The following is a 15,432-nucleotide window of genomic DNA, read 5'->3' on the forward strand; positions in this document are numbered from 1 at the left end:
CCAGCAGAACCAGCAGAACCTCCAGGGCTCCTGGTCCAACTCGGAGCAGAGCTGCAGCCAGACTCCAGGTAATTTAAAGTTTTGTTTTACACATTTTAAAACCTGAACACACCACAGAGCATGTCTGACTTCATGAGAGTCGTGATTAATTCATGTATGAATCAAGAAATTAAACGATTAACAAACATCTTTAAAGTTTTAAGACATTGTGAGGGAATTAATATGATGTTAAACGAATAAAAACTTTTCCATTTAGTCTGTTTGCTACTGATTTTTTAATTTTTGTATTTTGTCTTTGCAGGTCGAACTCAGGACCTTTCTGTCTTGGACTTTGAACGTTCGGTCATCCTGCATCTCTCCAAACTTACTCCTAAGCAGGTACTTTAAACTTTTTTTATGATTTATATTTTCTAATATAAACTTCATTTTCCAGTTTTAATAACTGGGTTGTTGTTTTACTCAGTTTTTATATGTATTTTAATATATATTCTACATGTTACATCTTTCAGTAAATGGATAATTATTTTATTTCTGTTTAAAATATTTACATATATTCTACATAAACAAAAGGAACCACATTTTTAATCTGAGATTAATAATGGTAAAATAAAAATGCTTTTTGGGAAAATGGAGGATTTGTTTCTTTTTTCTTTTTATTTATTTAGTCTAATAATGGATTAGCATTTAGGAACTTTACGGTCCTAACATTTGTATTTAATTTTATTTGTCTGCATTATATGAACCCAAAAAGCTTTAAAAATTATATTTTATATGTTTATCATGCTTTAATAAACATAAGAAATGTCTTATAGTAAAAGTAAAATTAAGTGTTTTACCAATGTTTTTATTACAAGTTTCTCCAGAGACAAAATTATAAATGTTTTAATTTAAACCTTCACAGATTAGTCAGCCTTTTTTAATAAACCTTTAAATTATCAGTGAGTCTCAGACGTGTTTATGATGAATCTTACCTGCTAAATTTCATGACACTAAAACTCATCAAGTTTGTTTTTATAATTAAATGCCCTGATTTATTTTAAACTATTCATTTAAAATGCACAAAATTAGCATCTAGATACTTACCTGCCTGTCTAGTTGTTGAAAATAAAACTCTTTTGACTCAGTTTGTTTTGCTTTATCGTTGCAGACATTGAAAATATTAAAGCTTTGTGCCCGTTTTCCCCTTCAGGTGGCGCTGTGTGGAGGTTATGTGGCAGTCCAGGCCGAGCTTGAAGTTCTGGTTCTGAAACTGGAGGCAACAGCCGAGGCCACAGGCGTAGAGGAGCCATCAGATTCCTTTAAAAGTGGTAAAAACACGACTCGCATCAACAGCGTTTCATTTCTACATGCTCTGCTGGAGTCTAAATGTAGAATAAGAGGAACCGTCATGTCGCCAGTTTGGCAGATGTTTAGACAAACTAATCGATAGTTATCGATTTGAAATGCTCATTTGGTGGTACGTTTTTCAGCCGTTTCGTCCAGCCTGGTGGATTCTGTGTTTGTGTGTTTAGAAGATTATCCAGAAGAGCAGAGCGACTTCCTGCTGGTTCCGAAGCACCAGGAGCTGCTGGGGGACCGAGCCGGAGCCTGCGACGTCCCGGTCAGCGTGGAGCAGACCGGGCTGGAGGACCGCAGGCGCTACACGCTCTCCTACCTTCTGTTCAGGTGCTTTTCTGTTGTCATTGCATTGTGATGATGTTTCAGGATGGCAACCTGGACGTTTTTCTTCTGCAGGCGTTTTACTCCAGAGTTCTTCCAAGGCTGCAGTGTGGAGGAGACTCAGCTCCACTCGCTGCAGCTCCACCCCGTGTTCACCAGTAAGTACCAGCGCCATGACGGCCCCACTTCACCGTCTTTACAAACTTCCTGCTCAGCTTAACCAGGCATTTAAGATAAACATTCAAATTAGGGATGCACCGATTTTAACCTGTGATATTATCTACCTCAGCTCAGGTCAAAAAGTCAACCTCTGTCCTCTTCTGCTCTCCTGTCGGACATGTTTGACTGATCGCCCCGCCCACCAGGTCATGTCTACATGGTTGCAGTTAATAGTCGTCACACTTTTCAGATCAAATCTAAATTTATTTGTACGGCACATTTCAGCACTTTTAGTTTTTAATCTAAATTTAAAGGAACTCAGGGTTTCGGCTGTTTTACAATTTTCCGTAAGTTTGTTCCAGATTTGTTGCCAACTCGGCGTCTTTCTTGCTGGTTTGGCGACATTTAAAAAAAGAAAAGAATCGGAATCAGCAGGTCAGGCGTTTTAAAGATCGGTAATCTGCGATCAGCCAGAAAACTTCAATCGGTGCACACCTAATTAATACTCAAACATTAATACCTTTGAATATGAGCCACTTAATTAAAACTCACTCAGAGGTTAACCCTTTAACCCGCAGTGGAAAGCCTGCGTGCCGTTTTTCCATTGTATTTTCTGGGGGTGAAGGTTAACACAGCTGGTCTGACGCACATTAACTAATATTATTATTATTAATTTAAACTCTCAGAGGATTCTCTGTTTCTTTTCCATTTTTCTCACTTTTGTTCAGTTTTTTTTAATTGTTTTTTTTTTTCTGCTGGTTGGAAAATTTCTCCCAAAGTCCATGAACCTGATCAGAACCGGTTAGCTTTTCCCCTTAGTGACACCAAAACCTTCTGTGCAAACTCTGACATCAAATGTTTGCTTATTTCTTATTATGTCTGTAGCAGCAACAGCACAAATTGCACTGATGTGAAGACCTGATGAGGAAAGCTGTTTCCATGGAAACGAATTTAAATCCTAAATGATTTAAATTCGGGTGACATCTGTCACCCGAAGTCACAACTACTGCAGACTCGTAGCGCTAGCTTAGAATTTCACCACCTTTACGCTGCCTTCAAGGAGTGTGGGAAATCTCAGCGTTGTCACAGAATCAAAATTTTTAAACACCTATTTTAAAAATTGATTAAACAAAAAAAAAAAAGGGCCACACAGGATTTGTCACAGAGGCTTTTGAAAACAGATTAGTTTTGAAATAATTTCTCTGTCTCCAGGTAAGCAGTCGGCGTCTGCGGACGAACCGGCCTGCATGTTCTGCTTCTTCTCTCTTCCCAATGCGGGATACCTCTACAGTCTGAGGGGTGGAGTTGAGGCCCTCTCCACCTATCAGTATCCAGAGAAGGTGCTGCAGGCGGTGCTCACAGATCACCTGTTGCACGTCATAACCAGGTGTGCTGAATTTTCAACATGAAATATGAACATTTTACTGATTTCACCATTATTTTATGGTTGTTTTGATTTGCAGGAATGCGCTGCAGTCGTTTACGGTGCGTTGTGCCGCAGCAGCAGCCAGGGTTGAAGACCCCTACATTGACACCACCATGAAGGTTTGACTCATTTACTTTATTTAGGACAATAAATGATGATGATGATACAATTTTGGTTGTTTTGGTCTCTTTGAAATTTTACACCAAATGTTTACATGCACTGTAAAAACTGTCTGAGATTGAATTGGACTAAAACTTTACTGTTTAAATTGGACTAAAACTTTACTGTTTATGTCCGTTCAGATAGATAAAATACTTTTTGTTTGCTAAACAACAATTGTTCAATCCTTATCTTTTAATTTATTGTAATTTTAAAGACTTCCCTTTGCAAGTTATCGGCATGTTGGTGACATTTTCTGATGATATTTATCCATTTGTATCTTATTTATCACCCTCTAGTTGTTCATGTTGTTCAACTTCTTTACGTAAATGCAGTAGTAAACACCGCTAACTAAAGAGTTAGTTGTGCTAACTTTAAGCCACTAATCATAAACATTCTGCTAATGCTAAAATGATACATCAACCAGATATTTAGTGGAAGCTAGTGCTAAGTTGCTAACTTTAATTTCATGTTGAACAAGTAAATTTATGCTTTAAAGTAAAAAAAAAAAAACAAAAGCTAAGGTAAGTGCACAAAACCTTTTTTATGTTAGCAAAAGTGCTAAGTGAAAAATTAGCACAAGCACCAGCAGATTAGCAGATGTCTGCCCTCCACTGCTTAAAAGTCTGTCTTGTGATCTTCATATCTTCTGGAGCACATTGTGAGCGTCTGTGAGAAGAACTTATGTTTGTGTTTTACAGGCCTGCCCACCGTGCAGCCTGGAGGTGTGTGCGCTCAGAATGCAGTTATTTATTGGTCTGCGGACGCTGTGTGTCTACGGCCGCCATGTTGTCCTCCTCTCCACTGCTGATACAGAAGCACCAGAGGAAGCAGAACGCCACACACAGCGCCGGGGCCTGTAGGTGACGCACATGCTGCATCCAAACCGACACACGTCGTTTAGTATATTCCATTTTTAAAATCAAATATCTCATTAAATTGTTAAACAACATTCTGAACAGCAGTAGTCCCCACAGGCAGACATGCATTTGTAAATCTTTTTATTGTACGTATGTGTTGTGATTTTAGCGATTTGAAAGAGCACAACATGCTGACTGGTATTTTCCTTGCGGTGGGAATCGATCCCGCAACCACCCCAGCTCTGGAGAACCTCCTGTCACGCCCCTTCCTGTAAGACAAACCCCAACCAGCCAGCCAGATCCCCCAAACCTGACCCACCGGAGAGCTGGTTGTCATTTTCAGGTCAAGCTGCTTTGCAGAAATGCGTAAAATCTCATGTTTACACCATTTTTAAAGAAATCAGTTTGTTCTTAAGAGAAACTGGGAAACGGCCATTTCTGTTTTCTCTCGATTACAGGTTTGTTTTCTGGTGATGTTGAGACAGTAGCTGCGTTTCCATGACGAATGTGCACAAATCTTTGTGCACATATAATGCTAATGTCGAAAAAACACAATTTTGCAAATTTATAAGAAATTAAATTAAAATCACTTGTGAATAAGTTTGTTCACGAGAAAACTTATTATTGATTCAACGCTTTCAAATGACACAACGTTTTATGAACAGTGCGGTGCTGTCTGAAAACGGCGCACATCTTCCTTCTACTTCCTGTCGTCTTTGTCGTTTCTTCCAGTGGTAACATCCGGCTGTTGATCATGTGACTCCTGTGATGCGAAAAAATGTTTCCATTGCAGTATTGTGAAATAAACTAAATTTGATTCAGCCAATGAACCCCCTCAAGCCAAGACGCCAAAACTTTATCAAAAAACGTGTTTTTTTTCCTAAATTGGTATTTTCGTTAAGCAAATTTATTTTGTAATTTCAATTTGCCCAATTCTGTGATTATTGGAAAAGCAGCTACTCGTCCTATTTTCTAAGTGACAACATTCATATTCCGATGATCACAAGAGATTTACTTTGGAAAAATCTTTTTAATATACATATAAAAATCTTTGCTTCTGGTCTTTATTGGTTCAGTTTCCATGTGATTAATTATTAAAGTTTAAATATACGTTTACATTTGTGTGCGATGCTGCAGCTTGGCCTGAAAGAGACGACCAGACCCGTTTAGAGATTAGAGCTAGCTTAGCTGCCGTTAACTCGCCTAACTGCACCTGGTGTGAGCAAACTAATGATGTCATGAAGTCAAAGTGTGGACTAAAACAAGACTTCTGTCGGTTTCTTTTTAACTAATTTAACCAGAGTTTTTAGAGGTCCTTTAATTTCCCAATTTATTTTTTTAAAGAGGTTCTTTAATTTCCTAATGTTAATATATTTTTAAATATAAAAAGTATATCTAAATATATTTTAAAATGTATATATTTTTCAAAAATTACAAAAATAAACAATAAATCAGAGCAACAACCTTCCTGGGGGTTTTTAACCCGGGGTGTCCAGTGTGAGGCCTGGGGGCCGTTTGTGGCCTCTGGACAGAGTTTGTGGCCCGTTCAGCGCAGCTTGTTGCAGACGGAGATTTTTTTAATTCATAATCAGGGTCAAATTTATAATACAAACATTTTTCTTACAATGGAAAATGTTAAGAACAACAGAAAGTAATCGAATTTTTGTAACCGAGCTTTTATAATAACCAGATCCACGTTTATCCAGAGACTTTTCTGCATCAACCTTTATTGAAGTTATTAAACTCCTTTAAATATTACAAGTGTTTTGAAAGAAAATGACCCAAATCCTGTTTATAACTGAGTAAATTTGTTCAGTTGAGTTCAGAACAATTTGAAAACTAGGTGGATTTATTATGACACAAGAATCACGAAAAATCCTTCTTAAGTTTTGGATTAAAAACAAATAAAACAAAAATCAATATTTTATTTTTTTTCACTTTCTTGCACCATGAAAACATTTGAGTTGATTTTGATCCATGTGATGAAGTTTGGACACCCCTGCTTCATGTATCTGACCAAATGCAGTTTTTGGATCAATACACAGATCCTCTATAGAACAGATGCTCTGCTCCGTCATGTTAACATGCTGACTAACTGCTCTGTTGCTCTCCTGTTGTTTTTAGTTGCATGGATTCAGAGAGATTCTTACTGAAAGTGTTTGTTGTGGTTGCAGTAACGGTGAACACTTTCTTCTCCTTTTAGTTTTTCATGCATGTCTCATATAAAACGAGATGTTTAATGAAAACTTTAATTTCCACAATGGGAAACTTGATTTGTACTCTTCAAACAATGCATAGATTTGTTTTGTTTTTTTAAAGAGCAGAAATTGCCCAAGTTTATCCTTAACAGTTGCACAAAGTTTTATGGAAAATATAAATCAGTTTGTTGGTTTTTAGACGAGGTTGTGGAAAATTTTCCCTTCAGCTTAATTTATTAATCATTTACTTTTATCATTTAAGTGTAAATTATAACCAGTTAATTAATGCATCATACCAGTCAGAGAAGCGATTAGTAAAGCCATAAATACAGCAGCATAGCTAAAAGGAAAAACTGCCTGCCTGTTTAAATCTGGTAAACTCAGATGTTCAGATTATTATTATTTTGTTTGATATAACAGAATTATCACTTTGCAAACCTGTAGATGAAGTTTCCATGTATTTCTACATTTATTGTGTCTGTAGTGTTTATTTCTTCTCAAGCAGAGATAATTTTAGTTAGTTTTGCTGCAAAGTGAAACCCACTGATTTTTATTCATTTTTGGATAATATAGACATGTTTGTTTTGATGTTTCTGGTAAATTTTAACTGAGGTTTTTCTAAACTTATTTGAACTTTTTCCCCCTCCCTTTCCAAAGTGCACGATTCCAGTTCTTCATTTGGAGCGCAGATTATTTTATTTTTTTCTGATGTTTTCTGTAATTAAACAAAAAAGGTTAGTTTCAGAGTTTGCATGGCACAGATCCATAAGATTTGGTGTGCAACGTTTTACAAACTAAAGAAATGATTCTACTTTTCAGTTGTAATACTTTGTTTTTATTTAAATGCTGAACAGCTTGCAGACAGTTTCCAAGTGGATATATATGGAGATGAAACACTTTGGAAATGTTTGGGATTAGATGGAAGGACAATAAGTGGAGGATTTCCCAGATTCTCATGGTGTTGTGTGTTTCTGACCTGTGTTTCCTGTTCTTGACCTCAGGAGCAGGAGGTGGACCATCTCCTCCCCCAAAGAAACCAGTCCTGTTGGACACGGGTGGAATCTGTATGTTGTCGACACCGTACCTCCCATCACGCTCTATCAGGAGATGGTAACAACAAACTCTCTAAAATAACCATCATAAATGTGGTTAGGATTCACAGTATTATAATAATTTAAAAGTTTCTGTATATGAGGTCTAAGCCTCATTAATGTGGGAATCCTTTAAGGTTTAACTGCTGTGTATCTTCTACCTGCTCCTTTCCGACAAATTGTGTAAAAATTCATGTCAGTTTGTCTTATTATTGTTTTTACTTTTTGTTGTTTGAAATAAATAAATGAATTGGGGCTGGACAATATGGCAGAAAAGCTGTCACAATGTAAGCGTTTTATATCAATCAATAATCTATAATTATTGACTAGTTTTTTGTTTTAAATATCTAAAATATTGCCAAACTGTTGGCATGACCTTTACTGTTTCAACCACAGTTTTCACTCCATGCCATTGATTTTTATTTTTAAAGAGTAATGAGACACAGTGGAGAAACTTTAAGCTGCTCCTGCAAGTTACTCGCCAAGTTGTTGCTAGGTAACCAAAACTTACTCACCAAGTTGTTGCTAGGTAACCAAAACTTACTCGCCAAGTTGTTGCTAGGTAACCAAAACTTACTCGCCAAGTTGTTGCTAGGTAACCAAAGTGGGAGCGATTCCACCAACCCAGCTTAGCTAGCCGTGAGAGATTGAGCAGCTAAAAACATTCCTCTGCCTACGTCCCCCAGAATGCAGTGCGTATATATCATAATATATGTTATTAATTTATTGCCCAGCCCTAAACTGAATAAATATTTGACATGTTCTATGTCTTTTGACAGGTATTTATGTCTTGGGGTCATTTTGAGTTTTTAGGAGTGACTTGTTTGTATGTGCCAGGTTGAGTACCGCCAGCGCTACGCAGAGACTAACCCACAGGGCCTGAGTCTTCGTCACCTCCTCAGCGAAGCCCACCTCCTCCTCCGCTCCTCCCTGCTGGAGTCATCAGAGCACCGGCAGGCCAGTGAAGGTGCCAGAAAAATGGCCGTCCAGAAGCAGATGGAGGAGCTGGAGGAGGCGTTCAGGCAGAACTGCGCCCAGCTTGGAGACAGTTTCAGCAGGTACCAGCGCTCTAAACTCTGCTCAGACTGATTAAAAATGAATCCTTAATGTTCAACTCGTATCATGTCTTTTAAATAACTTGTCTTTCTATATTTTGATGGATTACATCACTTGTCAATGAGCACATCAATAAAACTGCAATTATTTGCAACCTGGTTTTCATGCTACACAAACACAGTAATTAGTGGAAGCTAATGCTAAAGTGCTACACCAGTACAGTAATTAGTGGAAGCTAATGCTAAAGTGCTACACCAGTACAGTAATTAGTGGAAGCTAATGCTAAAGTGCTACACCAACTCAGTCACAGCTACAGTTGTAAATTCCTCCTGAACCTTTTGTGGGGACTCTCCATCTTGCCCGTTTAGCTTAATGAAGCCCATCTCTTGTTTTGTGTCCTGTTAGGGGCGGTCAGAAGGATTACCACCTGGCTTTGCCGTACTACAGGATGTCCGGTCTGTCGGTCACTGAGGTCATGTCCAGAAACCGTCCTCTCCCAGGCAGCCCTCACTCCTATGGACCTGGTTTCCTGTTTTATCTGAAAAATTACCTGTTAGAGGAAACGGACCAGAGCCTCAGTCAGGTATGAAAACCTTAAATTCTCTCTGAATTTTAATGACAGACCCAACCGATCCTAACCAGTTCAAGAAGCATAATTGGTCACCTTTAAGCTCATAGAATAATGACGTTAAACAAACAAACAAAAAAATCTAAAACTGAGTTTTTCCGTCTTTGTATCCAATCAGGAAGATGCAGATGAGGTCACTAGAATTTTCAGCCAATCAGAGCCCTCGATGCTGGTCAGTGTGTGCGCCAGCCCGTGCATGATGAACGTCGACCCGGCTGCAACGCTGCAGATTTTACAACGTCTGGAGAAAACGGCTGGCGAGGCGGTGCCTCTGACGATCACCATGGCGACCATGATGCTGCGCCTGGGCAACATGGCGCAGTACACAGAGCTGATGGAGCGACACTCTGAGGTGTGTCAGACTGTTCTCACTGTCTGGAGTTTAATCTGACGAAATGTTTCTTTTTTCAAGTTGTTTTGAATTATCAAAATTATTATTATGTCTTTTAAATGTCAGAAAACTTAGCAAGAACCTTTTGTTTTTTTTAGACTTTTGTGTAACTTTCATTGAATGAATTCACAAGACCTTCTGTTCTTGAGTAAATAAGTGACGATTACTTACAGAAGTTTATTTGTAAATTTCCAAAGTTTAAACTTTTAAATTCAGAGAAAGTTACAAAAAAATCTTTAAAAAATGTTCTTGCGCATTTTCTGGCATTTAGCAAACAAGAGTAATTTTAGTAATTCTGACCTGAAACAGGAAAAGTTTGATCTGATGCAACTCCAGACATGAGGGGAAAAGTCTGTGAATATCAGGTTTTAACTGCATGTAAAAATAATAATTACATATTTTCAGATAGATGTGTTGCATGTTTTTTTGTAAACAACATGTGGGTTGAACTCTGTGTTGTGTATTCAGATGCTGCTGGTGTACGGGTTCATCGAGGAGCCGAGGTTGCTGCTGCACGCAGGAGGAGGGAAACGCCCTCAGGTGTGTCCGACGGCGTTGGCCGGCCAGCTGGCCGACTCCCAGCCTGGACTCCTGGTGGCGGCCATGGTGGCTTTACACGAAAACAACAAGGTTCAGCTGGAGCCGGCCGATCACGTCTTTAAGGTCCGTGCTGCTGCAGAGCCCCCTGGTGGACACGGAGAGGATCTGTTGCCTTTTCTGTTCCCCAGCTATTTATATTTGTAAATATATCCTCATCTGTTTTCCATACAGTCAGAGTGATAAAAAAAATGACAATTTAAAGTGAAATGTGTTTTTACATTCTTAAGTCTTTGGTGCAGAAAACTGGTTAAAATTTGATCCATTTGGTTTTGTTCTTTCTTGGATTTCTTTTATTTGTTTTTCTTTTTTCTTTGTCTCTGTTTACTGCTTTCTTTCTTTCGAAAGAATTAATTTCTTTTTGTGAGGTAACCCATCAGAACAATACCCCCTATGTCCGCTAGGGGCGCCGTTCTCTTCCTCCACTGGTCTTTCTGATTGCTGCAGATGTTCTGTAGGAACTGATGTTGTTCGTTTGCAGGAGCTGGGATGTGAGAGCAGCCTGCAGGTGGACTTCTGGGAGGCGATGCTCATGGCGTCCTCCCAGGATGCCGTCATCCAGGAGCTTCTGTTCCGACTCGCTTCGGTTTACATCGACCGACTGACGGCCGGCGAATCCCCAACACAACACAAGTCGCTGAAAAGTGCGGATGACCTGGTAAAGGTTACACCGCCATCTGTATCTGAGAGCTTTTCCTCTGGCGGTTTGACTTCAGGCTGCTCTGTGCTTTGTGTTCAGATCAGCTGCTGCTCTCATTATGGCGCCCTCTACCCGTGGCTCACCATCCTGAACCCGGCTCACGCTTCCAGCTACCAACACCAGGAGGCGCTGCACAAACTGCAGGTGTGCAGACGGAAGGATGGATAAGGAAGAGGAGAGGAGCCACTAAAAAATAATTCAGATTTTCTCATAAATCCAACTTTAAACTCAGAATTTTGATTTTGAACTCAAAATTTAGCTTTTTTTCTCAGAATCTTGACATCTTTTGGATTTCTGGGTTTTTTTTATCAGAAAAAATCTGACTTTACTTTACTCATACTTTATGTATGAATTTTGACTTTAATTGACAAATTCTGACGTTTTTCTCATAATTAAGTCTTTCTGCAAATTCTGACTTTCCACCAGAATTTGACTTTTTTTCCAAATTTTGACTTTTTTTCTCAGAATTGTCTTTTTCTATAAATTCTAACTTTAATATGACTTTTCTCTCAGAAGTTTGACTTTTCCCCCAAATGTAATTTTTTTCCCCCTCAGAACTTTTACATTTTTTCCCTCGGAAGCTTTAAAATCAGAAGCCAGAGTTCTCATTCTCAGATTAAAGTCAGAATTATTGTTCTCTTTTGTTTTGTGGCCCTTCTCCCCTCCCGTAGCTCTCTGGATGAGAGCTCAGACTGATGTAACTGTCCCTGCTGCTCTGTCCTGCAGTCGTTGCTCTGCGGTCCGTCCCTCTCCATCGGAAACGTCGCTCCTCTGTTGGAGAGTCTGTCGGAGGAAACGCTGTGGGGCTTCAGCCTGCACCTCCTCTGTGCCACCAGAAGGGGGCAGTATGGCCGCAGCATTGAGCGGCTGCTGGACCGCTGTCCTCAGGCCATCATAGCCTACGCCAACCACCAGCTACAGGACAAACACATGGCATGTCCTTCATTCACTTTATTTTGTTTGTGTGGCTTTTTTAAACATTTTATTGAGTTTTTCTCATGTTTTCTTCAGGCTCTCTGGTGGCAGAAGCTTCTTCCTGAGCTGTGCAGCCGGACGAGAGCGGCCGCTGACAACGGCGTCCTGCTCGGAGCGCTGAAAGGTGGAGGAAATGTCCCAACTGTAGCAGAAAAATCTACCAGCTGACTATCAAAACGGTTTAATAACATCAGATGTAAAAGCTTAAATTACAGATTCGAGTCTTAAAACAAAGTTCAACTTCAGTTTATTAGTTCAATTTGTAATATTCACTTGGGTAGTTACTGGGTACATTTACTTCAGTAACTATTTGAGAAGTGTACTTTTAGTAGTATTTTTTCTACAGTGCACTTTGTACTTGAGTCATTTTATTATGAAGTATTTCTACTCTTACTTGAATAAAATGTCTGGATTCTCAACCCACTGAGTGGAAAAACAAACATGTCTAACATTTTAAAGATTCTGGACAAATATTTGTAAACTTTTGAATTTGAGGAAAATTTAAAAAAAAAATGTCCTCGACACGTTTTCTGGCATTTAGCAAATAGAAATAATTTTAGTAATTTTAACTAAGCTAAACAAGAAAAGTTTGGTCTGACTTTATGAAAAAAAGAAGTGATGATGATGTACCAGTTAAGTTGTAATTTTATGAGAATTTGTATTTAAAGCTGCGTCACAATGAAGGACACTGAACGTGTTGTGAAGTTTTACTTGTGCCTTTACAAATGAAGACATTCTTAATGTTTCCACACATCAGCATCACATTATCGTCAGCAGCAGGACTTGGTGCAAACAGCTGTGGGACTGGTTTGTCCCGTCAGATCTCGATAAATCGAAGCTTCTTTTCTCGTTCGCTTCTCGTAATTTTACGATTTTCATCTGGTAAATATTCTTCATCCAGTTCATATTAGACTCTGTTCTCATAATATTATCACTTTAACGAATTAGAGCCCAATAGTCTGTTATATTCTGCTTTACTGACACAAAATGCTAACGTCAATTCATCAGCTGTGGTTTCCATGCCAACAGAGACGCTGGTGGTGGTTGCCATGGAGACGAGCCCGGCAGAGTTTCTGGAGCTCCTGCCAGACGACGGCTCGGCGTCGTACTTCCTGCCTCACCTGTTGACGTGCGCCCAGAGACACCTGCCGGCCTGAGAGGCTGACTCAGCAAAAACAAACGCAAAGCAAACATTCGATCATGATGGATGAATCTGAAAACGACTTCCTGTTCCTGCTGCGGAGTCACAACAGTTTAGTTTTTTACTATCAGGATGTGAATTTTTAAAGTTGCTTGATGTAAATCTGAATCTTTTAATCAGTTTTATGGCTGTAAAATCATAGACTGGTGATTATTTATCATGGATTCCAATCAAACTTCACTTCCTGCTTCATTTCGTTCATGTCTGAGTAAAATATCTGTAATGAGAGATGAAACACCTGTAAGATGAAATGAAACACCTGTAAGGAGAGATGAAACGCCTGTAAGGAGAGATGAAACGCCTGTAAGGAGAGATGAAACGCCTGTAAGATGAAATGAAACGCCTGTAAGGAGAGATGAAACACCTGTAAGGAGAGATGAAACGCCTGTAAGGAGAGATGAAACACCTGTAAGGAGAGATGAAACGCCTGCAAGGAGAGATGAAACGCCTGAAGGAGAGATGAAACACCTGTAAGGAGAGATGAAACACCTGTAAGATGAGATGAAACACCTGTAAGGAGAGATGAAACACCTGTAAGGAGAGATGAAACGCCTGAAGGAGAGATGAAACGCCTGTAAGATGAAATGAAACACCTGTAAGGAGAGATGAAACACCTGTAAGGAGAGATGAAACGCCTGTAAGGAGAGATGAAACACCTGTAAGGAGAGATGTCTTGTTGAACAAAGTTTCTTTTTTTAGCTTTTTTTTCTTTGGTATTTATTGAAAATAAATCTTTTATTCAAACTACATTCTGAAAAAAGCATTTTGCTTTGATTTCCTGGAATATTTTATTAAAACTTAATTATTTTTGGCTACTTTACTGTAAAACAATCCCAATAATATTGTTTTGTGATTTTGTCTCCAGACTGTTTCTGCACTGGGTTTGCAGATTAAGCTGAAATTTGGATTTAAACTGTTTTTATTTTTTATTTTTTTTCTTTTGTACATTTAGCTGGAAAAATCCTGAGACCTGGTAGAAAGGGAATGAGCGTCTGATGGTTACAGTTTGATAATGAGCATTAATCAGGCTAGCAATGTCCATCAACTGAATGTAAACTCTGTAATTACATCTATACGGAACCATATTAATGCCAATTCTTTGTCGTTATAACGAGATTTTTAAAACTTGTTATATATATTTATATCTCATTAAAACCAAAATATCTTAAATAAGAAAAGTTGCAGCGGTAAAACAGCAACACCTTCTGGTGTTTTTAGACGTCGTCATAGAAAACCTCATTACGCCTTTTTAATAATTTATAATCTGACTGGATTTTTTTCTCCATTTTAATAAGAAACTTTTGTGTTTTAACAAGGTTTGTTATGAAACTTTCTGAAACTCTTAATGTTTTTCTTCCATTCAACTTTCCAGTAAAATGTTTGTATGCATCTCTCTGTGTACAAACCATTTTTTGGCGTATTCTCCTTTTGGAGAGTTTCTGTAGCTGTATTTCCATTAATCATGGAATTATGCAAATTGATAGTACATAAACAAATGTGCTTAATGGAAACTTGTTTTTCAATTTAAAGATTTATCATGTCGAAGTTGGTGTGTTTTACAAAATTACCATGGAAACACTTCTTTACATCAACAACTGGATCTTACTACTGGCAGAAACCACAAAGAAGATGACAGGAAGTGGTAGAGTTATGTTTTTTCTTTTTATTCTTATTTCGCATAAAAACTTTTAAAAGAAATGACGACCGTTTCACATTTAGCATTAGTTCTAGGTAATATATTTTAGATATTTCTCTCTAACTGATACACTTAGCAAAAGTACAACTAACAGTAGAAAACATACGGGACAGATGGACAGATCCGGGCGAAACAAAACCACGGTACAAAAAAAATAAATAATTAAAAGTGAAAGTAAAACCTGAGGCTTATAGCAGAATAAATTCAGATTGGTACAGGAGGTTTTTCATTACTTACATCAACAAACCTATTCATATGATTTTAATTGCGTTTTTTCTCAGAAAATCTTAACACTAATTTTGGATTTTCACTAAGATGAGATCAAGATGAACAGAAATGGTTAATATCGAGTTTTTGAGTTAAAAAGATTCATTTTTACTCTGGTTACTAAATAAATCTAAATGTCTCATTTTCAGGTTATCTCGTCTTGTTTTTGTGAAACTATTACAATCTAATCAGGAGTATTGATTTATCGGCTTTAGTTGCTGGTGGCAGACTGAAGTCGTCCGTTTCTGTTCCCATGACTTAAAGCAAACAAATCATTTTAAAACACATCGGTGTGCAAACTTCACCCAGACCTGACATTACAGCTTTAACACTTTCTAAAGTCAACATCCAGGCAAAATTCAAGGAATG

At 38.3% G+C, this 15,432-nt stretch overlaps 1 protein-coding gene across 8 annotated transcripts in view; it reads left to right on the plus strand.

Moving 5' to 3' along the window:
• hps3 (HPS3 biogenesis of lysosomal organelles complex 2 subunit 1) overlaps window positions 1–13,789 on the plus strand; it is a 20,799-nt gene extending 7,010 nt beyond the window's left edge. For 6 of the 8 annotated variants that reach the window (XM_015047600.1, XM_015047605.1, XM_015047601.1 and 3 more), the window contains 18 exons: window positions 302–378; window positions 1,190–1,307; window positions 1,512–1,665; window positions 1,735–1,817; window positions 3,031–3,205; window positions 3,282–3,363; window positions 4,105–4,262; window positions 4,433–4,534; window positions 7,463–7,571; window positions 8,390–8,610; window positions 9,014–9,191; window positions 9,355–9,588; window positions 10,096–10,290; window positions 10,706–10,882; window positions 10,964–11,068; window positions 11,651–11,857; window positions 11,936–12,023; window positions 12,929–13,789. In XM_015047600.1, the coding sequence (XP_014903086.1) occupies window positions 302–378; window positions 1,190–1,307; window positions 1,512–1,665; window positions 1,735–1,817; window positions 3,031–3,205; window positions 3,282–3,363; window positions 4,105–4,262; window positions 4,433–4,534; window positions 7,463–7,571; window positions 8,390–8,610; window positions 9,014–9,191; window positions 9,355–9,588; window positions 10,096–10,290; window positions 10,706–10,882; window positions 10,964–11,068; window positions 11,651–11,857; window positions 11,936–12,023; window positions 12,929–13,056 (2,591 nt within the window). In that variant the 3' untranslated portion in view covers window positions 13,057–13,789. Of the gene's footprint in view, window positions 1–4; window positions 69–301; window positions 379–1,189; window positions 1,308–1,511; window positions 1,666–1,734; window positions 1,818–3,030; window positions 3,206–3,281; window positions 3,364–4,104; window positions 4,263–4,432; window positions 4,535–7,462; window positions 7,572–8,389; window positions 8,611–9,013; window positions 9,192–9,354; window positions 9,589–10,095; window positions 10,291–10,705; window positions 10,883–10,963; window positions 11,069–11,650; window positions 11,858–11,935; window positions 12,024–12,928 lie in introns of all 8 variants that reach the window. The other 2 variants (XM_015047603.1, XM_015047606.1) reach the window with 2 other exon arrangements.
• The last annotated feature ends 1,643 nt before the right edge of the window (window positions 13,790–15,432 follow it).

Source organism: Poecilia latipinna, unplaced genomic scaffold, assembly GCF_001443285.1.
Source record: "Poecilia latipinna isolate Pla-1442-1.1 unplaced genomic scaffold, P_latipinna-1.0 Scaffold836, whole genome shotgun sequence".
NCBI classification, from domain to species: domain Eukaryota; kingdom Metazoa; phylum Chordata; class Actinopteri; order Cyprinodontiformes; family Poeciliidae; genus Poecilia; species Poecilia latipinna.